This window comes from Marmota marmota, unplaced genomic scaffold, assembly GCF_001458135.2.
Source record: "Marmota marmota marmota unplaced genomic scaffold, marMar, whole genome shotgun sequence".
Classification (NCBI taxonomy): domain Eukaryota; kingdom Metazoa; phylum Chordata; class Mammalia; order Rodentia; family Sciuridae; genus Marmota; species Marmota marmota.
This window is the reverse complement of record NW_026000142.1, coordinates 24,408,225-24,434,334: the sequence shown is the minus strand read 5'-3', so window position 1 is coordinate 24,434,334 and position 26,110 is coordinate 24,408,225. Positions and strand designations below refer to the sequence as shown.

General features: G+C 34.8%; 1 protein-coding gene and 1 long non-coding RNA gene across 2 annotated transcripts; one reads left to right on the top strand and one right to left on the bottom strand.

Moving 5' to 3' along the window:
• The first annotated feature begins 439 nt into the window (after positions 1-439).
• LOC125611389 lies at positions 440-6,610 on the top strand. The gene is made up of 3 exons (XR_007341576.1): positions 440-693; positions 2,099-2,198; positions 4,651-6,610. It is a non-coding gene; the product is annotated as an uncharacterized LOC125611389 (long non-coding RNA).
• An 8,556-nt stretch (positions 6,611-15,166) lies between these two features.
• On the bottom strand, positions 15,167-24,882 carry Sypl1 (synaptophysin like 1). The gene is made up of 4 exons (XM_015488208.2): positions 24,729-24,882; positions 23,275-23,482; positions 18,643-18,831; positions 15,167-16,584 (listed from the first exon to the last, which is right to left on the bottom strand). The coding sequence occupies exons 2-4, from the start codon at positions 23,278-23,280 to the stop codon at positions 16,450-16,452; spliced, it is 330 nt and encodes a 109-aa protein (XP_015343694.2). The 5' UTR covers positions 23,281-23,482; positions 24,729-24,882; the 3' UTR covers positions 15,167-16,449.
• Positions 24,883-26,110: the final 1,228 nt, after the last annotated feature.

The window sequence follows — 26,110 nt, the reverse complement described above, 5'->3', positions numbered from 1 at the left end:
TATATATATATATACACACACACACACACACACACACATACACACACACACACATACACACACACATGCACATGTTTTTCTTTTTAAAAAAATATTATTATTATTTTACTTTGACACAGGATATACTTAGTTGCCCAGGCTGGCCTTGAACTTGCCATTTTCCTGCCTCAGCCTCCCAAGTTGCTGGGATTAAGGGCATATGCCACCACAGCTGGCCCACTTGTTGTATTTTGAAGGTAATTCCTCAGCCCAGGTAGCTAAGACACTAGATTTGGTGGGCTGTTTCTGGACAATGTAGAAGGAATCATGAGTTAATACCCAGGTGTGGTTTGTTCGAACTACACTTCTACAGTCCTCATCCCTTAGTGCTTTCCCCCACACTCTAGCCACACTGGCATCCTTGCTGTTTTGATTGCCATTTTAAGTTGTGCTGATTTGATTCAGCTTGAACTATGTTTCCCAGAATTCCTGGCTCTGGCTCTTGGCAACAAGAGAACTTGGTGTGAGTTGAGAGGAAGCAGCAAAACAGCAGCGAGAACGCTATGCCAGTGGGTGCGGGGTGCCAGGTTCTGCTGCCGCACCTGCGTGTTTTGGGGGCTGGGCTGGTTCACTCTGTCGACTGGGGCAAGTTCCCAGGCTCCCAGCTCCTGCGGCTGTTGCCAGCTCCTTCATCTTTCCTGAATCCTGAGCCTGGTACGTGCCACTCAGCAGTAAAGGCACAGATGGCTTCTGCAGTTCACCTGTGCAGTGGATGGGGGAAACAGAGACCAAGCATGTTCCAGTTTGTCCTTTTGGGTTTGTTCCCATTAGTTCTCAACTTGGCTCCATAGATTACAGTTTGTTCTCTTGTATCTGCTTCTGCTGTTTCATGTTCAGCTTTGCTTCCTGACTACTGTTCTTGCTAGTCTACTGTGGCTTTATTCAGGTCTATCACCAAATGCAGAGACATCTCCTTCTCTTGGCTTCTTCACAGCTCCCACCATTGCTTCAAGACTAATCCTTTTAATAAATAACTTTGAATAAATATTCCTTATCACTCATAGTTTTCTGCTTTGCACTTAAACACACATGCGCTCCTAGTCTGCACCTCTGCCTTGTCTCTCCCTCTGCTCAGCTCTTAGGTAAGCTCGAGATCAACACTCTCATTCTTCAAGATTCACTCCACCTTTTCAAAGAGGCCTACCCTGACCACCTAATCAAAAAAGCCTCAATCCTACTTTGCATAGGGAAACTTACACTTAAGTATATAACCTAAGTATAAACATTTCAATCTCTCGTCTCCCAACCTCCCTCAAACTCTTCTGCTTTTTCTCCTTTTTTGTTCCTGCTACAAAACATTACACAATTTTTAGATAACACATTTTTTAAAAAATGTACTGAGATTGATAAGTCTTTGTTTTCCCTCCTCCTCTACATAGTAAAAAGGTACTTTGTCTATTTTGTTCATTGATGTATCCTTGGCACAAAGTAAATACTTAAATGAAAAATTTTTCTCTTCCATGTTTCTGGTTTATCATCTAACTTTCCCATCCAGGTGGCCTAAGTAACTGGGTATGTCTCAGGGCCAAAAGCTCCACCATATGTATAAGTAAATGATTTTCCTTTTTCTCCAAAGTAAATTAAGTTGTGTGTGAGGTTGTTGTTTTTGATGATTAAGGGGTAAGTAGCAGGAAAGAGTGTTGTGATACTTCTTTCTGGAAAGCAGAGGGGAATAGGCATACTTGAAGGGAAAACGGGTAGAACAAAGTTTCTCTTCTCTCCAGGGCAGAGAATAACACTGTAACTTAACCCTCCTGACAGGGATAGAGTGGTTTGGTGCTGTAGTAGTGGGGTTGAGATGGAGGTGGCAGAGAATAGGCAGGAAGGCAGTAGAAAGACAGGAGCGGGAGGTACGTTGCCTTCAATAAGACAGTGGGCACAGAAAGAAGCAGAAGACTAACCAGGCGGTGGACGAGACAAGAAGAGCCACAGCAGTCGCTCCCTCCACCTGGCAGTTGTTAATAGGTCTTATTTGGCACATGCTACCATATTTTTATTGAAAATTTGTAATATGTCATATTTGATACATAACTAAGTTTATGCACCATCTTTCTTTAAGAAGTACAAGTCAAGCACAATGAATCTACCAATCGATTTATAACCTAGAACACTTGAGTGTTTTTGAAGCCGCCCTGTGCTCCATCTGGAACTCATCCTAGGTAAACACATTTTGAATCTTTTTTTATCATCTCCTTGCTTTTTTTTTGCGCGGGGGTTGGGGGGTGGGGTTTACCAAGGATTGAACTCAGGGGAACTGACCACTGAGCCACATTCCCAGCCCTATTTTGTATTTTATTTAGAGACAGGGTCTCACTGAGTTGCTTAGCACCTTATCTTTGTTGAGGTTGGCTCTGAACTTAAGATCCTCCTGACTCAGCCTCCCAAAGCACTTCGATATACAGGCATGCACCACTGATTCTGGCTCACCCCCGACCCTTTAAAAAAAATAAATATGAGTATATACCTACACAATATAGTTTGCTTTTTGCTTCTTTTGAGCTCAGTAGTATCACATTGTATGTATTTAGTCTTCTGAAATTTGCTCTTTTCCTTAGCAGTCTGAGATATGTCCACCGTTGTTGCATATAGATGTGACATTTATTTTCAGAGCAATGAAGTTCCTAGTTTTAATGTAATAATCTCATTTATAGTGAATACTTTATGTCTGTATAAGAAATGCTTCCCCATGCAAGGTCAAGAAGATACTGTTGCACAGTCTACATTACATTTTTTAAAAACATTTTAAAGTTCTGCCTCTCATAATTTTTAATTTATCTGAAATTGATTTTAATCATGATCTAACAAAGTGATCTAATTTTTTTTAATATGGGTAGCCCATTGTCCCAGCATCAAATATTTAAAGAGCCCATTTTTTTTCCTACTCATTCTTATCCAAACATTTAAAAATTACACTCCAAGCATTTACTATGTGTGAAGCATTTTCTAGGCATTGAATCTGCAATATCATCTACATGATATCAAATTTTCATATATATTCCTTTTTGAATATTTCTTTTATTCATGGTCAATTCATCTCTTCTTTACATACCATATTATATTAATCACAATAGCTTCATAGTAAATGCTATTATTTAGTAGAACAAATCCTTCCACCACCTTCTCTAGCAGTATCTTGGCTATCTGGGGACTTATGCTTTTCCATAACTATTTTAGACTCATTCTGTCAATATTTTCCAAAAATTTTGGAATTTTGATAGAAATCATGTAGATCAGACAAGAGTAAATTTAGTTTTCATAGCAAAAATCTTGTGCATTTTGTTATCTTTAGCTTCCTAACCTTGTTACTTTAAATGATGTTATTGTCTTATGTTATGCTTTATGATTGTTGCTATTGCATAGAAATAGTTTTGTATATTGATCTTACATCCAGCAGCTCGCTTTCTCAACTAATTCTAATGGTAAGTTAGTAGATCACCTTGGGTTTTCTATGTGGACACATATTATGTGTTAATGATGTTTTATTTTCTTGATTTCTAATACTTTCTTCCCTGTCCTGTTGTGTTCACAGGGGGTGGGGTATTGGGGATTGAACTCAGGGACACTTGACCACTGAGCCACATCCCCAGCCCTACTTTGTATTTTATTTAGAGACAGGGTCTCACTGAGTTGCTTAGTGCCTTGCTGTTGTTACTAAGGATGGCTTTGAACTCTCGATCCTCCTGCCTCAGCCTCCCAAGCCACTGGGATTACAGACATTATTTCATTTTTAAGTAGTGTTCCATTTCACTCGATCTTTGGTCCACTTAAACATTTGTATTGCCTCTTTATTCATTCTTTATAGTGATGACCTTGCTTATTTCACTGAGAGAACAGCTGCAACCAGAGAAGACCTTCTTAATTTAATTGCTAACAAATCTACAAACCAACCTTTTGAAATCCTGCTTTTCCCTCCTAGTATAATGAACGAACTGTGTTCGCTGTGGCCATGGTCAACTTTTCCTCTTGTGCATCAGGTTCCTTCACCTCTCCCCTTCTCAAGGATGTGGTTCTGCAATCAGCCTTCCTCCCCTCCTCTGGTACCAGCTTAAAAACATGCTGCAATAACTTAAATCTTAAGCATACAAAAATGCCTTCCTTGATCTCAACATCTTTCTTCAGCTATCTCAATTCTCTGCGAGCTCTCTCTCTCTCTCTCTCTATATATATATATATATATATATAGATAGATAGATAGATAGATGATATAGATAGATAGATATAGATATATAAAGAACCTCAAAAGAATCATCCATGTTTGCTAGTGTAAACACCTAGAGTGTACTTACTCATTTAATTTTTAAAAGAGGTAAAGCATTTGGGTATATGATACAGATAAACCTCTATTTACACCACTAGGGTTATTTCTGTTATTAGCAATCAAATGCATTCCTTGCTGCCTTAAACTGCCTCCCCACCCCATCCTGCACACTGGTATTAGAAGTAATATGGCACAGTGGGGAAGACAGTGAGTTGAGCCCAGTGAGACTAGCATAGATGTTACTCTCACTCTCAAGCTTATTGCACTTCAGATCCTATTTATAAAAGTGAGGGTGTTGCATCTCGGATACTGACATTCTATACTTTTAAAAAGTTCCACTTCTTTCCTCTCAGGTCATGCATGAAATCAGAAGCATGAGCACAACCTGTGATTTAAAATGAAACTGCACAATTAATATTCTGGATTGAGATTCTAGAAAAGGGAAAGTTTGTATCAGAACTATTTCCATGCTTTGATGATTACTCCAGCACCCTGGTCTATCCTGCTAAGCAGGAGGAAAACGAAGATAGAGAAACAGGTAACAGCCCGTTCTCTTTTCCTAAGTCTTCCTTCCTTCTACCCAACTGATGAAATACATAGTTTGGCAATTAAAAAAAATAAAAGGGAGGACTTCAGCTTCCCACAAGTTGGAGTACATTTGTTTTTCTTTATTTCTCTTGCTAAATGCAATGAAAAACATGGGACATTATATATAAAACAAAGTTCTCTGCAAGGTGGAGAGATGAAGGAAAACTGGCTCTAGGGACCTTGGGACCCAGAAACACCAGGAGTTGTCTGGATTTTTCTTTTGCTTCATAAATCCCAGACTTGGAGCTGAAGAACCTTGTGACCTGGAAACGGAGGAGCACTACTCAACAAAAGATGGCTCTCTCTAGCCAAAGGACAAGGAAAGAGACAGCCTCGTACAAACGGAAAATTTAGACAATAACTGCTGTACTCCAGCCAAACATCACAGGAAAAAACTGTGCTCTCATTTACACTCACATGAGCAAAGGCCACATGAATGGCTGATACTTCCACCCATGTGAGGCTGCGGGGAAAGGCAGGAGAGGTGACAGAGGAAGCCTCCTAGAACAGAAGGAGTAAGACCCAGAGTCTCATAACATAATACCCCAAATGTTCAGTGTCCATTGAAATCACTCATCATGCCAAGATCCAGTTAGGTCTCCAACCAGAGGGGAAAGGACAAGAAATGACAACACTGAGAAGTCGAGATGTTAGAATTATCTGATAAAGCTTTGAGGCAGTCATGTAAAAACACTCCAAATAATAACAATCATGCAAATGAAAAATAGTCTCCCAGCAAAGAAATATAAACTCTTGATAAATAAAAGAACCAAATGAAAATTTAGAAATAAAAATATAGTAATCAAAAACTCAGTGGATGGACTCAAAGCAGAAGAGAAGTCACAGAGGAAAGAAATTTATGAAGTGGAAGACGGAATAGAAACTGCCTTATTTCTAAACAGAAAATGGATTTTTAAAAAATAAACAGGTCTCAAGAGACCTGTGACACTCAAACACAAAAATCTAACATTCATGTCTTTAAGGTCCTGGGAAAAGAGAGAGAAGATGGGGCAGAAAAGCAGAGAAATATTGCCTGAAAACTTTCCAAATTGGGCAAAAGACAAACTCCAGATTCAGGAAATGAGAGAACCCTGACCAGGTGACCCTATTTTATTTGATATACTTTGTTCTCACTGTTAATTTTCAGCAATTGTATCCATATTTTACAGTTGTTTCAGTTATAATATAGAAAGTTTAAACAATAAAATTAATAAACTGGTATATAAATCAAACATAGAATGCCACACTCAACAGAATATACATTTAAGCACATGATAATAGTCATGCATCACTTCATGACAGGGACATGTTCTCAGAAATGCACTGTCAGGTGATTTCCTCATTCAACAAACATGCTAGAGTGTGCTTATGCAGACCCAGATGGTATAGCTTTCAATGCACCTGGACTATATGGTAGGAACCATCATATATGCTCTGTCGTTCACTGAAGTTTATATGGTACATGACTGTAGTTAAGTTGTGACTATATACTGGGCCAAAGTCCTTGGAAATTTCAAGGGATTGAACATTGCAGAGATCACGATGTACCTTAGCAGAAAAAAAATCCCTTTTAAAAATTACAAACTCTATTATGTTTGGAAACACGTTGCTAAATAACCAGTGGAGCAAAGAAAAATTATGATGGGAAATTTTTGAATATATTGACAACTATGGAAAAATATTGTGTATCAAAAACTTGTGAAATAAAGTAGAAATTTTAAGGTATCAGATATGTATATTAGAAGAAAAGAAAGGTTGAAAAAAATTAATGAGCTAAGTACCATTTCAATATAGTGGGTGGGGAGGATGAAGCAAACCTAAACAAAATAGAAGGAAAGAATTAATGAAGATAGGAGTAGACATTGCACAAAGAAAATACACATAAAATAGCAAAACAAACAAACAAAACAAGACTCAAAGTAGACCCTTTGAAAAGATGGATCAAATTGACAAACCTTTGGTGATATGAATCAAAAAAAAGTTGGAAGGCGCAAAACAACAGGAATGAGAGAAGAAACAACTGCAGGCAGTGCAGACGTCAGAAACAAAATTAATAGGCTATTCTGAATTTCACACTAATAATTTGAATATTCAGGTGAAAAGTTAGGGAAGAATATAACTGACTCAAAAAGAGTAAATATCTGAATAATCCTATAATCACTACCAAGACTCAATCAGTAATTTAAAAGCAATCCTCCCACAAAGCAAATTCTAGAATTTGCTTTGTGGGAGGATTGCTTTTAAATTACTGATTGAGTCTTGGTAGTGATTATAGGATNTTTAATTTTTTTTTTTTTTTTTTTTTTTTTGAGACAGGGTCTTGCTAAGTTGCTTAGGGCCTTGCTAAATTGCTGAGGCTGGTCTCAAACTTGGGATCCTCCTGCCTCAGCTTCCTGAGTCACTGGGATTATAGGCATGTACCACCATGCCAGGCTATCCAGGTAAATTCTATTAAACATTCAAGGCTTTCAATATTACACAAATTATTTCAGAGTAGTCTTGACTCACTCATTGCACTGGTCTGGGAGAAGTTACCTGTGACATGAATAACCACAGGACCAGTATCCACAGTATTATGGAACTATAGGAAATCACTGAGGGTAAAAGTAGAAATCAACAATTGGCAATTTCACAGAAAGGATATGAACACTGAGAAATGATAAGCTCATTTATAGTTTGGAAAACTAAAACCGATATGAAACACTTCCCATTTACCAGATGGGCACAAGATAAGCAGTGAAAACAATGCTAGGTGTTGATAAGACCATCCACAGTGGGCTCCCACACCCACGCCTGCAGGGAGTGCAAACTGGTGTTAACTATTTTGGTTTGACATTACCAAAGTGGGACGTGTATATATACTCTACAGTCTACCAATTCCACTGTTACCATTTCATAACAGCAAGAGCTCTGAACAATTCAAATGCCCATCAAAAAATTGGTCTGTAAATTAAGACATATTTACACAATAAAACTACATCTATAAGAATTACTAAACTAAAGGTAAATCCATCAACATGGATTTTTTTTTTAAATAGCAAGGAAAATAAACAACAACAACAACAAAAAAACCAACAACAAAACAAAAAAAAAAAACCAAAAACAAACCCACATGATTTTATAAATTTCAAAAGCTCACAATCACAACCACATGCTATTTAAGATATAAAAACTACCAAAAAGAAATTAGGCCAGGTGCAGTGGCACACACCTGTAATCCCAGTTGCTAGGGAGGGTGAGGCAGGAGGATTGTGAATTCAAAGCCAGCCTTAGCAAAAGGGAGGTGCCAAGTAACTCAGTGAGACCCTACCTCTAAATAAAATACAAAATAGGGCTGGGGATGTGGCTCAGGGTGCCCAAGTTTATCCCCCACACCATAAAAAAAAAAAAAAAAAGAAAGAAAGAAATTAACACAATGTTTAGAATTGAGATGCACCGGGAAGAGCAGCTGAAGAAAGTTTGAGGGAACCTGGTAATGTTTCTTCATTTGAGAACTAAAGAGGTACATTTTCATATATTTCTGTATATATACTATTTTTAATAATAAAATTGTTGAATATAGTACATTAGGTATATTTGGACACACCAAAATACCAAGTTCTCATTCTTGGAATCTGTAAATGTTAATTTATTTTGAAAAGGTTTTTGCAGATGTGCAGATGTGATTAAGGATCTTGAGATTATCCATTTGGCCCTAGACTCCATCACAATTGTCCTTGAGAGAGGCAACTGTCTTATATATCTTTTGTACGGGCATAAAAGAAGGCATGTGGACAGGTAGAGACTGGAGTGTTGTGGCTGTAAGCCAAGGAAGCCAGCAACCACCAGAAGCTTAGAGGCAAGGAGTGAATTCTCTCTTAAAGCCTCTGGAGGGACTGTGACGTTGATGACATCTTTACTTCACAGAAGAAAATAGATTTTGAACTTCTGACATCTGGAATTACAAGAGGATAAATTTGTCTTTAAGCCACCAAGTTTGTAGGGATTTGTTGCAGCAGCTTCAGGAAACTCATGCAAATAAAGAATGGGTATGATCTGCCTTTGGATGGCTAGGGAGATCCAGCAAAACTCCAGACATTTTGTAGGAGCACCAACTAGCACAGCCAAATTTTTCCCAGCAATGTTCACCAGCTTGAATATCCTCAGTAAGAGTTCACAGAATGATCTATGGTTGGGTTTTCCTAAGGCAGGAGCTAGAGAAAACTGGTATGAGAGAGTAGTAGTTAGGCAGAGTCAAAGAGATGACCAGAAGAGATGAGGAGAAAGTAAGGAAATTAACCAGTCTTCCTGAAAGAACAGATGCAGTGGGAGGATAAAACGGAAAAGACAGCTGGCTGAGGTCAGAAAGAATTCAGAGGCAATCAAGGTCAAGAGGTCTAGAGTGTGGTTTTGAAGGTGGGTGAATGAAGTGCAACAAGGAAAAGAAAGACACTACAAGGTTCTAGAAAATGATATTGTGATGAAGACCCTGATCACTCAGCTGAGATGTCTACTAAAGTCACAGAGCCTTCCTCTCAGTTCAATGAATGCTGGTCGAAGACTTAAACTGACATAGATAAATTTATTTCAAGAAACAATCCAACAATGTTCACAAATGCCTTTCTAGTTCTCATTATGAGAAAAGGCCTTGGGAGTCCTTTCTGTAAATTATAGACAAAGCTAGTTTATAAGGTGCCCAGAAGTAAAGGATCTACATGGTGCTTTTTGTCAACAGGAACCAATGCTACTAAAATTTGTGCACATAGATCACCTGGGGAAAGTTGTTCATATGCAGTCTGGCTCAAAGGTCTGGAGTGTGCTCTGAATTTCTTCTGGCTTCAAAGTGATACTGTTATCTTCTGGCTGGATTTGGTTCCTCCCCCCTCTCCCCCTGCCTGCATAAGAAATGGGTGAACAATATAAAAAGGAAAAATACATTTTAGGCAGATTTAGCTGGGCTATGCTTAAGACAGAAACTATGTGAATTTTAGCTTTGTTGGGCCCATCCTAAGCATGAGGAATTCTGGGAGCTCTCCATTTCAATGCTAATGGCTAGTAGTCATTGGTTGAATCAGATTAAGTATTTTCCTCTTTTGAAAAAGTAAACCTTAAAAGCCTGGCCCATTTGAAAATGATCTTCCCATGTAGAGAAGACCAATGCTGAATTTGTCCTTTCCACCTCCTTCCATTATGACAATGGCTCAGAGAGTATAGTGAATACTCAATCAGACCACCAGGTTACTCCAGGGAATCAGACTGTAACTTGTATTGGAAATACGAGATAATTCTTATTTATTAGAATAAGTATATTTAGCAAGGTTGCAGTATACAAGGTCAATAATAAAAAATAAATTGATAGTATATTTCTATATACTATCAATGGATAACTAAATTAACCTATTTACAATGACATAAAAATATTAACTACTTAGGGATAAATCACAAAACATGTACAGAATGCATGTATACTGAAAACCACAAAATATTGCTAAGAGAAATAAAGACTTATATACATGTAGAATTCTACCATGTTGGAGTCAGAAGACTTAACATTAGGATGCCAATTCCTCCCAAATTGTTATACAGATTCAGCACAATTCAAATTAAAAGCCCAGTAAGGTTTTTTTTGTTTGTTTGTTTTTGGTGGTAGAAACTAGCAAACTGGTTCTAAAAACATAAAATTTATATGGAAATACGAAATATAGCTAAAAGTACTTGAAAAAGAACAAAATGCTAACCACTGGCTGATTTTGAGACTCATTACAAAGCTACAGTAATCAACATAATGTGGTAATGGCATCAAGTAAGACAAATAGATCAGCAAAACAGAATCTGAGTGCAAAAATTGACTTACACAAATGTGGACTAAGGCACAAAGGCAAGTCCATGGGAAAAGGGCTATTTTTCAACAAATGGTGCTGGAACCGGCGATCCATATGCCACAACACCTGTCCCCATAAAAAACCCAAGAACAAAAACTTTTGATCACTACCTTGAACCATATATGAGATCAAATCAAAATGTAAAACTTTAGATGTGAAACTCCAAATCACAAAACTTTTGGAGTGATAAGGGGAGCAAAACAAAAACACCAGGATATATTTTTCTTTTCCTTTTTTTTGGTACTGGGGATTCAACTCAGGGGCACCAACCACTGAGCCACATCCCCAGCCCTATTTTTTAGAGACAGGGTCTCAATGAGTTGCTTAGTGCCTCGCCATTGCTGAGGCAGGCTTTGAACTCACAATCCTCCTGTCTCAGCCTCATGAGCCACTGGAATTACAGGTGTGTACCACTGTGCCCAGGGGATCACACAAAATTTCATAGATGCAACACCAAAATTGCAATCCAGAAGAAAAACAATAAATTTTACTTTACCAAAATTAAAAATCTCTGCTCTTCAGAATGTAAAAGACAAACCCAATAATGAACTTAATTGCAGAACTAGAACAATACCACTACATACCTATTAAAATGGCTCCAATTAAAAATTCTGACTATACCAAGCATTTGATGAAGATGTAAAGTACCTTGACCTTCATATATTACTGGTGGGAATGTAAAGTGGCACAACCATTTTGGCACCTTCTTATAAGTTAAATATGTTCCTATCATAGAAATCAGCTATTCTACTCCTAGGTATTTATGCAAGACAACAGCAAGCATATGTCTATATGAAGACTCATATGTTCACAGCAGCTTTATTTGCATTAGTCCAAAGCTTGAAACAGCCCAAATATTCACCAGCAGGTGAATATATAAACAAATTGTGATAATCTACACAATGGATGAACACTCAGCAATAAAAAAGGAATGAGCTGTTGATATGCTCAACATGGATGAATCTCACGTTACGTGGAGTAAGTGCCTAACAAAAAGGATGTACGCTGGTTGTAAATACATTTACATTGAGCTCTAGAAAACGCAAACCTATGTGGTTGCTGGGAAATAAGTGGGATGGGTGGGTGAGAGAGGAAGGAAGAAATATGGGGAGGAGACTGATAATATGTTCATTATCTTGATGTGGTGAGTTTATGCATATATATTTCAAGATTTATTAAGTAATTTAGATGTCTACTGTATATCAATTATAACCCAAAAACTGGCTTTAAGAATCTAATCACGTTCTTTATAATTCAAATAGCAAGCATGGTTTCACTTGTAAATATTATTCTTCTACAAGCAAAATCCAAGAAAACTGCAATAATATACTTGGCATGACAGTTAAAATACATAATAATGTTATCTTATTTCGATTAGTTTAATTGGTAAATTTCCATGTACTTATTCCACAACATAAGAAGTGCTATTTCGGGCTGGGGATGTGGCTCAAGCGGTAGCGCGCTCGCCTGGCATGCGTGCGGCCCGGGTTTGATCCTCAGCACCACATACAAAGATGTTGTATCCGCCAAAAACTAAAGAATAAATATTAAAAAAAAAAAGAAGTGCTATTGATCAAATTTTATGTTACTAAAATGATCAAGAGACAACACAATATTAATTTGTGATTGCATGTGCTACACTGAAACAAATACAGCTATTGCATTACCAAATAAGCATATTTCCTATTTTCAGAGATTTCAAGAGTTATGTATTAGAGAAAGGGAGGGTTTATCTAATTTCCAAACACAATAAAGAAATAAAGCTATCAATACTTACAGATGATATAATTATCCACATAAAAAGAGAATCCATATTTTATAAAAATAATGAAAGGTTTGGAAAGGTTGTCTCATATTTCTATCAAGCCAATAAAATCCACAGAACTCTTTGTATAGCAGCAATAAACAATTACAATTTAAAATATAATTTAAATTTACTATGTATAATAGCAACAAAAACTACAAGACCAATAGATACAAACCTTAACTCTGTATGTAGAAAATTATAAAGCTTTATTGGAGGGCAAAAAGATATAAATGAAGAGACATGCCATGTTTGTAAATACAAAGCCTCAGCAATATGACAATTTTCCCCAAATTGAATAGAGAAATTCAGTTCTTTCCAAATGAAATCCCTCAAAATTTTTAGAAACTTGACAAGCTCATCCTAAAATTTATACAAGAGTGAATGGCTTCAAGGTAGCCAAATCAACTGTGAATAACAGTAAGAATCATATGATTGTGCTTACTGAGTCAGATAGCAATTTTTTTCTGTATAGCTAAAGAGAACTTAAAAGGGTGACGAGGCTAGAATACAGAACTGGTACAAGACTAAAAAAAGGGATAAAAAATAATGTGGAAATCTGATATATGACACGGGTAGATAAAAGATGAACTTTTAAATAAATGGCACTATGAAAATTGGCTATGAGTACTGAAAAGTATAAAAAGTATGACACTAAGCCAGGTGTGGTGGTGCACGCCTGTAATCCAGGAGGGAGACTGAGAGGAGGATCACAGGTTCAAAGCTGGCCTCAGCTATAGTGAGGCACTAAGCAACTCAGTGAAGCCTTGCCTCTAAATACAAAATAGGGCTGGGGATGTGGCTCAGTGGCCGAGTGTTCCTGAGTTCAATCCTCAGTACCCACCTCCAAAAAAGTATGACACCGAGAAGAAGATTTAGGATACACAAACATAAACCATGAAGAAGATAGTTAAATATTAAAATAAAAAACATTTATATGAAAGAAATCATAAAGAGAAAACAAATAAATATAGGAGAAAATGGCCAAGCTCAATAGCAATTAGAAATACTCAAAGTTAAAAAAACATCAAAGATATTTCAAGCTCATCAGATTGGCAATAATCCAGTAGTATCAACTACCGGCAAAAACATGGAGCAAGAGGAATTCTTGCATATTGCTGGTGGGAAACTGAATTGGTTACAAGCATTTTGCTAAATAATTTTGTAATACCTCAGTTACAACTGACTATGTATCTCACATTCTAATATTCCCCATTTTTTATGATATGTTCTGAGAAATCTTCACACCAATTTCAACACAATATTTATTTCTATTTGTATTAATGAAGGGCAGGAAAAGGCTGTATTTATAATATTTTATTTCCTTAAAAATAAGATGCAAGTTAAGTACTTGTATAATTATTTTGTACACTCACCTGATGTTATATAATAAAATCATCTAAATGATCTAAAATCATAAAGGACAAACAATACTGCTGTTAACATTAAGAATCTTTGTCCACACAAACTCTATTCACAAAAAAAATTAATAAAGATTGTCTATAAATAATTCCCTGCAACCTATCACTTAGGTTAAAGCTTTTATTGCTTGTCTTGAAAATTATCCTATAAATTGCTTGTTTTACCTGAAAAGCAGGTAGTGAAAAAGTAACAACTTTTAAGTCTACTCTCATTAGCCTATTAACTTTTCCTCTTTTTATATATATATATATATATATATATATATATATATATATATATATATACACACACACACACACACACACACACACACACACACACACACTGGGGATTGCACCAGGGCTGCTTTAACAATGAGCTACATCTTCAGCCCTTTTTATTTTGAGACAGGATCTTGCTAAGTTACTGAGGCTGGTCCTGAACTTGTGATCCTCCTGCCTCAGACTCAGGATTACAGGTGTGTGCCACCAGGCCCAGTCAATAGCCTAATAACTTTTAATTTTATTAACATCATGAACATCTACAATCAGCAGGAAAATATACCCAAACATCCAGGACTCCTTAAGGAATACCGTAAAGGGAGAAGTCTGTACACTTGAAGCTTATCCTGCTTCTCAGCCACAGACCAGCTTCCCCACTAAGCTCCATGGACTGTATGTTAAGAATCTCTACATTAGATGCTACCAAAAATTAGTAATCATAGCTAACACAGAGTGCCTACTATTTTCTAGCCTTTACAATTATTTACTCATTTCATTTACTCAGGAACACTCTTTGAGGTCAATACTTTCACTATTTCCATTTCTCAGATGAAAAAACAGAGGCATGCAGAGGGTAATTTGCCTCACATTAACTGGCTAGTAAGTGGTGAAGTCAAGATTCAAATTTAGGCAGTTTGTCTCCAAAGCATATACTCTTAATTAGAATTTTTTTTTATCTAATTGAATAGTCAATTTAAAAAGGCTATTAAGTTATCAGGAAAACTCAGTCTGAGTTATTTAAGTAAGTATTTTTAAATGAGACTAAAAGAAAAAAGGATAGAACCAGAGTGTCCAAAGTATTTTTATCTGTTTTATTCCTTGCCAAACACTTAAAAGCACTATTATAATTCTATTTCCTGCTTTAAAATCAGTTCCATTTTGCATTGCTGATGCCTTTAAGATGAACATTTCTTTGTAATATAACAATCAGTGCACTCTTTAAACTTCTTTATTAAGTTTGTTGCATAAAACACATACATTCTCAGATTGACAATTTTTGCCATGAATAAAAGCAACAAAAATAAGGCAATAGAGCAAGATATGCTTCACATATAAACAATCATGTTTAAGAATAGGAAGTCTGGATCCCTGTACAACAAAAAGATTAGGAAGCAAAATATGAATAAGTACTGTATTTGGAATATACCCAAAATATATGTGAAAAGACAGTACACTCATAGCTTTCTTAGGTTCCTTTGTGATGCATAATTCCTTAATCATCCACTTGTGAAAAAAGAACGAATATTAAAAATGCAAAATTTGAATCACATTTATCTTCACAATATCAACACTAAACTCAAAGTGGCAACTTCATTGACTCTAAATGTTAAATGTTTCCAAAGTATAAGACAATCTTAATTTTTTTTTAACCCTTTGCATAGGGTCTGCAATAAAGGGTAGATCATTTATTCTACTTGCAAGGACACTAGGTCTCAACCTGCACTTAGATGGCATAAGCAACAAAACACAGCAAACAAATATCATTGAGTAATGCCTATTCATATAATACCACCTAGCTGAACTGTGTTCTACTTATATGCCAAGCCTATTAAACCACCAGTATAATGGAAGCTTACACATCATGCAACAGAAGTACTTAACCACACATGTGTTAGAAATTTCGAAATCTCTGCTCCTAACACAATTTTAGTACATCTATAAAGTACAGCAGGTCATTTAGAAAAAGAAAAATAAAACATACCTAATCTTTGCAAGTACAAATTGTTTTAGAATATGAAGAATGTTCAGATATAAAATTTGAAATATGTTTTTTTCTAAATATGATTTATAAGGGTTTTCTTAAACATAGGTCTTAGGTATATGATCTATACAAACTTACAGTAGTGTTTATTCCAAATAAAGATTTTTTTCCTATTATGATATGATAATATAACCATTTTCTGAATGAACTATTAAGGCTTAAGGTGTAAACATGTTGGAAGGCAAACAATGAAGAAATTACTGTTCATTTACAAATGTGTATCATCTCATAATAGGCCCCTGAATTTTCAAATTTTCATGTCAGTATACATTTACATCTTAAATTCTTAGGAAAGGCACAAGTTTTATGTAAAAAAAAAAAGCAGCAAAATTTTAAACCCACCAATTTATTGAAAAAGCCATTACTTTTATTAGAAACAAGCGCTTCTGAAGATATTGGCAACAAGTCATAGTACAGACACATACTTCATACAGTGTAACTCTCTCTCCCTTCAATTATATTCCAGCAGGAGGTGGCACACCTCCTTGGCTATGGGAAGCAGAAGTATTTGATGGACTATGTAAGCTTGTCTCTTTGTACACAAACCAAGCATTTCCTCCCCAAAGTATCATATTCAGAAAGCCAAAGATCTACAAAAGAGAAAAATAGACATGAAAATCTAATATCTACTTTCTTTTAAATATTTAACATTTTTAGGAAGTTCATCATTTCATTTAATGTCTACTACCACATAGAAAGTGAAATAAAAAAATAAAAACTTTATTTCAAACTACAAAATCTGGATATAATAGACTTATTCTAAAAAATAAAGCTAAATCTCTTAACTCTATAAAACACAAAAATCACAACTAAAAATTTATTACAAAAACGATGAAATTAGATTTTAGAAAACAGAAATTCTCCTTTTATTACTTTGTATTTAGACTTTGGTACTTCAGGGTGAAGAGTTGCAATAGGAATCTGGGCTTCCATCTGTTGGGGCTTTCATTTTCTCTTGTCCAGAATGGTTCTGAACTGTCCGTGTACTCCTTTTTTCTACTTCCCTTTTCTCTCCATCTACTGCCATTTCTTTTACTCCAATCCAACAGCTATAGCCAGAAGAATTTTACTTAACATCTTGTATGGATCAACCCGAATAAATTAATCTTCCCTGATGAACATCTGACGGGACGAAGCCTTATAGGTGAATAAACTCCAGCTACCTTATTTTAACAGTCCTTTATAGATATAACAGTGAATTATGAAGAGTGGGATAAGAGGCTTGAGGTAACAGTACTTCCATGTTACTAAAGGGCACATGCTTTATATCTTTTTGTGCATTTATGCAAGAAAGTTTTCTGAAATTGTTCAGTTCAAAGTACTGTTATAAAGTTCAAAGTACTAACTTTGATTAATTACAAAGTTATAAAACAAATATTTGGTAAAATTGCTTTATTAATGCAGAATTCATTTTACCTATCGGGAACATACTTTCTTTTCTTTTTCTTTTTTTTTGGTGGTACTGAAGCAATCCGGGGGGTTCTACCACTGAGCAATACCCCAAGCCCTTTTAACATTAACTTTTGAGACGGGGTTTCACTAAGCTGCTGAGGCAGGTCTCAAACTTTCAATCCTCCTGTCTCAGCCTCCTGAGTAGTTGGTATTACAGATATGCACCACAGTGCCCAGTGGAAAATATTTTCTTAAAAACATGACACACATAAGACCTCTCTAAATGCAATATGCTTGGTATATTAATAATATTTTAAATAATGCACTTATCTGGTAAAACAGCAGACAAAATAACATTCAATACATTATATGGGCTAAATTTTATAGATTATTTAAGAAACCATAAAAGTATCACTTTCATGTACCATGTTACTCAAACTCTAATTTAGACAGCAGGCTCTAAGCTAGATGTGGTTCAAACCTTGGTGTGTCATTTGGGTCAATTAACATATGAGCTACACTTTTCCTAATTTTAAAATGGTTATAATACTACCTTTCACATTCCTTTTAGGATAGCTGAATAACTTGAGATACAAAAGCACAATGCCTGGCAAATAATTTCAACAAAAGTTAAAGACATTATTATAAGTGCCTTTGAGGTTAAAGTCCTGCCTCATCAATTTTAATAAAGCATAAGACTTATTATTAGGATCTTATTAATAGGATCTTATTCAAACCAGCTCACAAGAAATAATTTTCTTGACTTTTCTTCATTGTTATGTAGTCTATATCATAACTAGGATCCTGATAGCTTTGTACAAATAAAAACCAATACATTCGGGCTGGGGTTGTGGCTCTGTGGTAGAGCGCCTAGCACATGAGAGGCCCTGGGTTCGATCCTCAGCACCACATAAAAATAAGTAAATAAAATAAAGATGATATTGTGTCCAACTAAAAAAATAAATATTAAAAAATACATTCATGGGTTGGGGATGTGGCTCAAGCGGTAACATGCTCGCCTGGCATGCGCGGGGCACTGGGTTCAATCCTCAGCACCACATTAAAAAAAAAAAATAAAGATGTTGTGTCCACCGAAAACTGAAAAATAAATATTAAAAAAATTCTCTCTCTTCTCTCTCTTTAAAATAAAAATACATTCATTTCAGAGATTTATTGAAAGTTATTGCTTTCTTAAATTACTAGTAATTTAATTTCTAATAAGCAAGATAAAAATTGCATAAATAATGCATACATACCACTGATACATTTAGGGATCCCATACTAGTCACAGAATGAAAATAACACATCACTTCTGGCTGTTTACAAGATGAAAGTTCCTGAAGAATATTATGACCAGTAGCTATTTTAATATCTGTAAGAGCTTTAGCCCAGGCCGATGTGCTCACCAACCACAAAAAAGTGGCAACCAGAGTAACAACAAAGTCCTGAAGCAAAAATATAGGGAGTTAATAATGAGCAATCAATTAAAAAAATACCACATTTCAAATCTACAATGAGACTGAGATTACATTTAATCCTATGGTACTGACAAATGGCCTTCATGATACTTTATTAAAAAGGTCATACTTGGCTAGAGATGTAGCTCAGTTGGTAGAGTGCTTGCCTTGCATGCACAAGGTCAATCCCCAGCACCAAACACACACAAAAAAGGTCATACTTAATTCAGTGAATACTGGTTACTAGTATAGTACCTGACGTACAACAGTTAACAAGACTCGTCTAGAGTATGAGATTTTTACAGCAGAAACCAAAGTTTTCCAAAGTTTTCACCACAGTCTCCCCTCAACCACTTGTCTCAGGATCATATCTTAGACCCTGTTATCATCAATGTCTGTGTTCTTCCATAATCTCCTTCAATCATTCCCCTGTCCAACATCACTTCTTTCTGGCTCTCTCTGGCTTCCCAATCCCAAAAGTCTTTTGATCCACTAAGAAGTCTGACCCTACCACTTTTTAACTTTCTCAAGTTCACTCATGTTCTCATTTTCCTTAATAATTTATATTCTAAGGTTGTTATAATCTCTTTAATACATTCAACTCCCTTATTCTTATCCTGCTTTTTTATATCAGTTCTACCCCTGGCTAAATCTAATTCTCCATGAAATGGATACTGGAATGGTAAAAATAATAAAACAAGGTCTTTCAAAATTCACAGTCATGATGAATTTGTAGTCATGAATTTAAAAAATGCTTATATTATATTTATTACTAATAATTTTCTACTGAATCCTTTGCTATTTATTACATTTCCAAGAATATAATTGAGGGTTTTAATATTTTGGATAGCTTTTAACTGAACTAACAAGATAAAGAAAGGGAAAAAATTATTCTCCACACCAATCAAATCTCTGCTGAGCGACTCAAAACAGAGCAGGGAGGAAGAGCATGAGAAGAAGATTACCATTAAACAGGGACAAGAGGTGCGTGGGAATGGGAGAGAGAAGGGGAATTGCACGGAAGATGGTAGGAGACCCTCACTGTTATATAAAATTACATATAAGATGGTGTGAGGGGGAAGAAAAAAGAGAGAGAGAGAAACATGTCACAGTAGATTGGGTAGAAAGAGGGGAGTGGAGGGGAGGGGAGGGGAGGTGGGGATAGGAAGGGCAGCAGAATATAATAGACACTAGTATGGCCCTATGTATAAACGTGGCTGTATAACCAATGTGATCCTGCAATCTGTACACGTGGAAAAATAAGATTATGTACCCCATTTGAATCAAATGTATGATATGTCAAGATCATTGTAATGTTTTGAGCAACTAATAAAAAAATTTTTAAAAAAATCTCTGCTGAGAAACTAAAATTTTGTCCAGTTGTACTCGTTACAAGAATCTAAATATCATTTTAAGTATGGATTTGTATAACATAAACCATAAGTACTACATTGTTTGGCTGTCCTGAAAATTAATGACCCAAGTGGAAATAATACAAAATTTATAGATTTGATGCTACCCTAAGCATATAGATACACTCAAAACTATGAGCTTATATAACAGCACCAAAAATCTCTCTAAGTTCAGAAATCAGTTTTAAGGCTTATCATCAGTATTTTTTTTAATAAACTAGATTAGATGTTAATTATTTTACCAGCTTCCTTTGAGTCATTTATTTAGGATAAATATCAGTAATCTCTTACGAGATATAGAAGCTAGGTCATATAGCTTGCACACATGATCCAGACAGCACTGAATAAATACCTTGTGATTAGAGGATAAAAACTGACTAACTGCAGAAACATGGTTATTTCCATTTTGCATTTGAGCTCTCTACAGCTTTGGTTCTTTTAAAAGAAGAAAGTAGACCAAAGAGAAATGTACAAAAATGTTTTAGCTGACATTCTCTATACTGTGGGAACACTCACTCCCCTTTTGACCCCTGTACTTTGCCATAAATCTGCTATAGATATTTTCTAAGTATTTACTAAACATAAAAATTTCTTTTTAGAGAACTGATTTTACATGTCAAACAAGTTCTCTCTAGGTTAAGTTCATAGTTTTGACCAATATATGTCAAATGCCCCTAATTTTCAGGAATTTTCCTCTTCCTAAATTCTTAACTAAGATTACGCCTTTTTTTTCCTGCTTATGCTCTTTATTTTGCTTTTCAAATTGAAGTTTATTCAACAAATTGCAATGTAATTATTTTTCTTAACACTACTACAGTTCTACTAGGTGTATGGTTAATGCTCTCTTTAAATCTACTTTGCTGCTGTTTTAAGGCACCACATCCTTTTGTATTAAAAGCTGTAACTTTTCTGAAAACGATGCAAAGTAAACAGGATGAAGGAAAGTAGAGGTTTATTCTCGCCCCTGCAGATTCTATTTGTCTTATTCAGAACTCTGGTCACACAGCAATCTAAGTGAACCAGCAATCTAAGTAACAGTGCTACCTGGAATTCTGCAATGTACAATCACAGCTGCCTGAGCCCACTCTGTTCCTACTAATCAATTAGGAAATGATTTGTAACAGATTTTTTAAATTCGAGATACCCTATTTTTGTTTAGTTTCATTTTCTGGTATTCTGGATTATCTATACTGCCTGGAACCCTTAAACACCTGCTACTTAACACACACACACACACACACACACACACACACACAGTGCCTAAAAAGAGAACTAAGAGTCGATTTAAAATTTCACAATTGAAATACTTCTAGGAGTACACAGAATTAAAGATACTGCTAAAAAAGCTTGCCCTTGTTAACAAACAGTACCTGAAAATCAATGTCATATTTTGCTACATTTAAAAATGTGGGTACCTCCAAAAAAACCTTTTAAATTAAAAGAATTCAAATTTTAATTTAGAAACAGACCAGAACGTTGTATGTCACAACAATAACAAAAAACATTATGGAACCAATTCTGGAGCATTTCTTTATATGACCACTAAATTATTCATTCTAAGGTAGAAAATTACTTTTGACTTCCTGAATGATGCAACTACATCCATTTTACAGTTTTATTAGACAGAAAATCTATTTACAAAATAGGAATGTTGCCTTAAGAAGCATAGTATATTTAAAGTTTATTAAATATAAAATGTAAGAAAGAGGCCATTGGCTAGATTCAGTAAAAATTCTGGATAATGACAAGGCAAGAAATAACTTCTAATTATAAAAAACTGACAAAGTGTAATTATCTATATGATCATCCTACTCCCTTTTTTAAAAACAAAGCTTGAAAAGTCTACAGAAGCTACAGATTCCTAATATGTAACTTTTGTTAACTAAGCATTGGAAATGAAAATAGTTGACTCAAGTTCATCTTTTTTGAAAGGTACTTAACAAAGAACTATTTTATGAAGACACCTGGTTTTCTTATGTGTTTTCAGATATCTGAGACAGAATAAATCTGTATGATGAAAGACTATTTTATTCCTTACTTACCATTTGCATTCTTATGATCCAGGCAGCAAAAATTAAAAGTAAATACATAAATAAAACTTATTTAAAAGTTCCTTTGTGTTTAATCTTCCCTTTAAGGTAAGTTCACAAATAATTCATCAGTGTTTTCTCATAGATACAAATGACTAGATCACACAACACCTCTTTTCCCTTCAAGTCAATAGCACTAATATTTACTTTGAAGTTATTCTTTTATAGTAGAGGTCCAATGCAAAAAACATGGTTTATGTCTGAATTTGCCAATAATAATTCAGAGTAGAGTTTATTCTCTAAATCTCAGAGTTATTTTATTTCTAGCCCAGTAAACTCTGAAGCCAAGAAAGGTATCAGAACTTTAAATCCAAATCTTCTGTTAGCATCTCAAAGATTTGAAACAAATTCCACTAATGCTGAACATAAAAAATGATGTGAGTCTTTAAATTAAGGAGATTAGCATGAAAGTAGCATAGATGATGTGTAAAGGATTAGGTGTAGTCATATTCCAAAAACATTTTGTTTAAAAAAACAGTGAGTCTGATATGACCTGGGTTTTAATCTGCTGATCTCTCATATAGGCAATTAGAGGGGGGTCTTTGAGGAAAGAAAGAAAAGGTAAGAAGTATTAACACTGTACTAATGATGTAACCTGCAATTCTTCAAATCAAAGGCATTAATTACTGCCCTTTTTTTGCCCTTAGCAATTTAACAAGCCTTACTACTTAAATTTGAGTTTTTCCATTTTAAAAATAAGGCTAAAAATAAACTTTCCTTGGAGTATAAACAGGCTAACAGAATTGGGTTAATTTTAATAACAAAAGAAAGCTCAACCTTGCCTCAAACATTCACCTATTTTGGTTCATTAATGTTGAGCTGAGTTTTGTCAAAATTTTAATTTCCAGACCCCTCCCCCCCAAAAAACCTCTTATATATAACTTCAAATATAACCATTTTCATATTAAAAAAATAAAGCGACTACTTACAATCATGGGAAGTTTACGACTATCCCGGTATAGATTTGTGTAACCAACATAAAGCAGAAGGGCAGCAATGCAGTACAAGAATACAAAGACTGCAAATGTAACATAGAATTGTGCAGAAGAGGAGTAATCTCCTATGAGGAAATGACTTGACCAATTTCCATTGCACACATTTACAACAGGATGTGAACGAAATGATGCTTGATTCAACCTATTTAAAAAAGGTTCAAATAAATATAAGAATTACTGGATTCTTCTAAAGACACAGAAATACTTAAGACAGAATACTGAAATGGCATTTCAAAAAATCCTCCCCAAATATATTAAAAAGTTTCCTTTATGGGGGGTGGGGGGAGGAAAATTCAAATATTTAATTAAACTAAAATTTTCATAATACATTTATATAAATTATATCTGATAACTAACATGATTTAATACAGACTGAATTAAACATTTTCATACCTAGATATTATCTTCCTGAAATAAAAAATTAGCAGAGTAGGAAGGATTATACCAAATATTTTACAATTTGAAACAGACTGTATTCTAAGAGGCAGAGTCCATGTAACTAGCCCTAGGATGGCCAATTATGATAATGATTCACTTAATAATTCACTGGATTAATAGCTGTTTACTGAAATTCACATTGCCATTAATTATCCCATTGATAAACTGCAAAAACACTTATGATTATAAATGCTACTAAGTTCCTTGTACAGAAACTGTACAACAGGGAAAAGAGATAAAATGGCTTTGATGATTAGTAAGCATTTGGTATCTAACATATCCTTAATACAAGATTTTGTTTTATCAACAAAATATCCTTAAAAGATAATGTTTCCACTTATTAAACAAATAAAATAAAATTGAGTCTTGGTCAAGTAAGTAATGCTAGATAAGTGGAAAAAGATTCACACCCTGGCTTAAACACTGAAAAATTTAACGAAGTTTTCAATGAACACTGAAGTCACAAAAAAGATTTCACAAACTAAATGTTCATTTTCATTCAAGAGTAAAAAGGTATGGTATTATGCTAGAGACACAGAGAGATTCTTCATTTTATATAAATACATGACTTAAAACTGAAGAACAGTAATTGCAAAAACATGAGAAATCTATTTTCATAAATCATGCTTTGCTCTCTGTGTAAAGGGCTTTACACTAAGGAGACAGAGCATTTTTAATTTCCAACCCACTAAAAGATGACAGAATAAATAATGTCAAGTTGCCATAAAAGGTTCTAAATGCTTAGTCTCATTTTCTATATTTATTTCATCATAGTCTAAGAAAAGTTTGCAGACAGGTATTGGGCTCTGCATCAAATGTAAGCAACAATAATCACAAATGAGCATTCAATCTAAAATTTCCTACCCCCCATCGATAAGTTGTTGTTAATCTTGATTCAATAATAAAGTAAAAAAAAAGTCGTTAAGTCATAATAAAAAGACAAAACTCACCTGAATGGATAACCGAAAGTAGCTTCAACAGTATGATTTTCAATAACTTTTAAAGGAGGACAATTCACTAGAATTTCTGTTTTGCCCTTAAAACCTCCACAGGTGGCAAAGGCAAAGATGGAAGCAATCTACATAAAGTGAGACCAAAAAAGAAGAGGAGAAGCATTACTGTACCCAAAACAAGGGTCATTAAAATAGTAAGTATATTGATTGTCAAAAACGGGCTCATTAACTTTCTAAAAGTTACTAATCATAAATGAAATGTAGTTAATGAAAAACATTTAAACTTTTATTTGCAAGCTTTAACAAATGATTTTATTTTCTTGAGTATAATAGAGAAATTAATATGCCAACCCATATCATTTGCCCATACTTCAATGTAAATACTAAATATTACTATGAATCTTTTCTGCAGTGTTGAGAAGTAACCACTATTAAAATTCTGATTCATAACCTTTTTTAGATCTTATTCTGTGTATTTAAAAAGATGGAGATAATATATGTGCATTGTTTAAGTAAACTTTATATATCATAAACATTTTCCTCTTATTATTAAATATCCTGAATATTTTAATGTCTGTATCTTCCACTGTATGAAGGAATTATAGTTTGATTCCCTATCAACATTTAAGATACTTTGTTGCTGTTGGTCTTTTTTTTCCTGCTATAGATAGCATTTGAGAAAAAAAATTTAATTCTTCTTCTGTTTGTCTTCTAAATTTTATTCAAAACAAAACAAACAACTCCAGATATGGTTTAGTGACTGAGAACTCAATCCTTTAGCAGATACTTATGGCTCTATTTTCAAAACATATTCCAAATCTGACTTTTTACCACTATGTCCTGATACTTACATCACCATCATATTTTGCCTGGATTTTGGCTATCAGCCTCTATGATCCTGCTGTTTCTGTCTTTGCCCCCACTTCAGTCTACTATCAACACAACAGGTGATCTTTTAAAAATATAAGGTAAAAACCTTTCTCTTTTGCTCAAAACCCCTCAAAGGTTTTTGAGCTCTCTGAATAAAAACCAAAGTTCATATAAAGTTCTGTGAGATCCTTTCTTTCCTTATGTAATAATATTTCTAACCTCATGTTGCTACTTTTTCCTTAATGTGATCTTTCTACACAAAATGGTCTCCTTGGCTATTCCTAACACTTCTCCTTTATTCTCTCTGCCTGGAATACATGGTTACTTCCTCACATACACTGTTCCCTATCCCAATATGATTTTATCAGAGAAGGCTTTCCCTTACCACACTTATAATAAATAACAGTCCCCCCCTCCAGCCCACACTACCTATTCTCTGTATGTATGCTGCTATATTTCTCCTCCATACTTATTATTAATGTCTTTGCCTAAAATTGAAACTTGAAGAG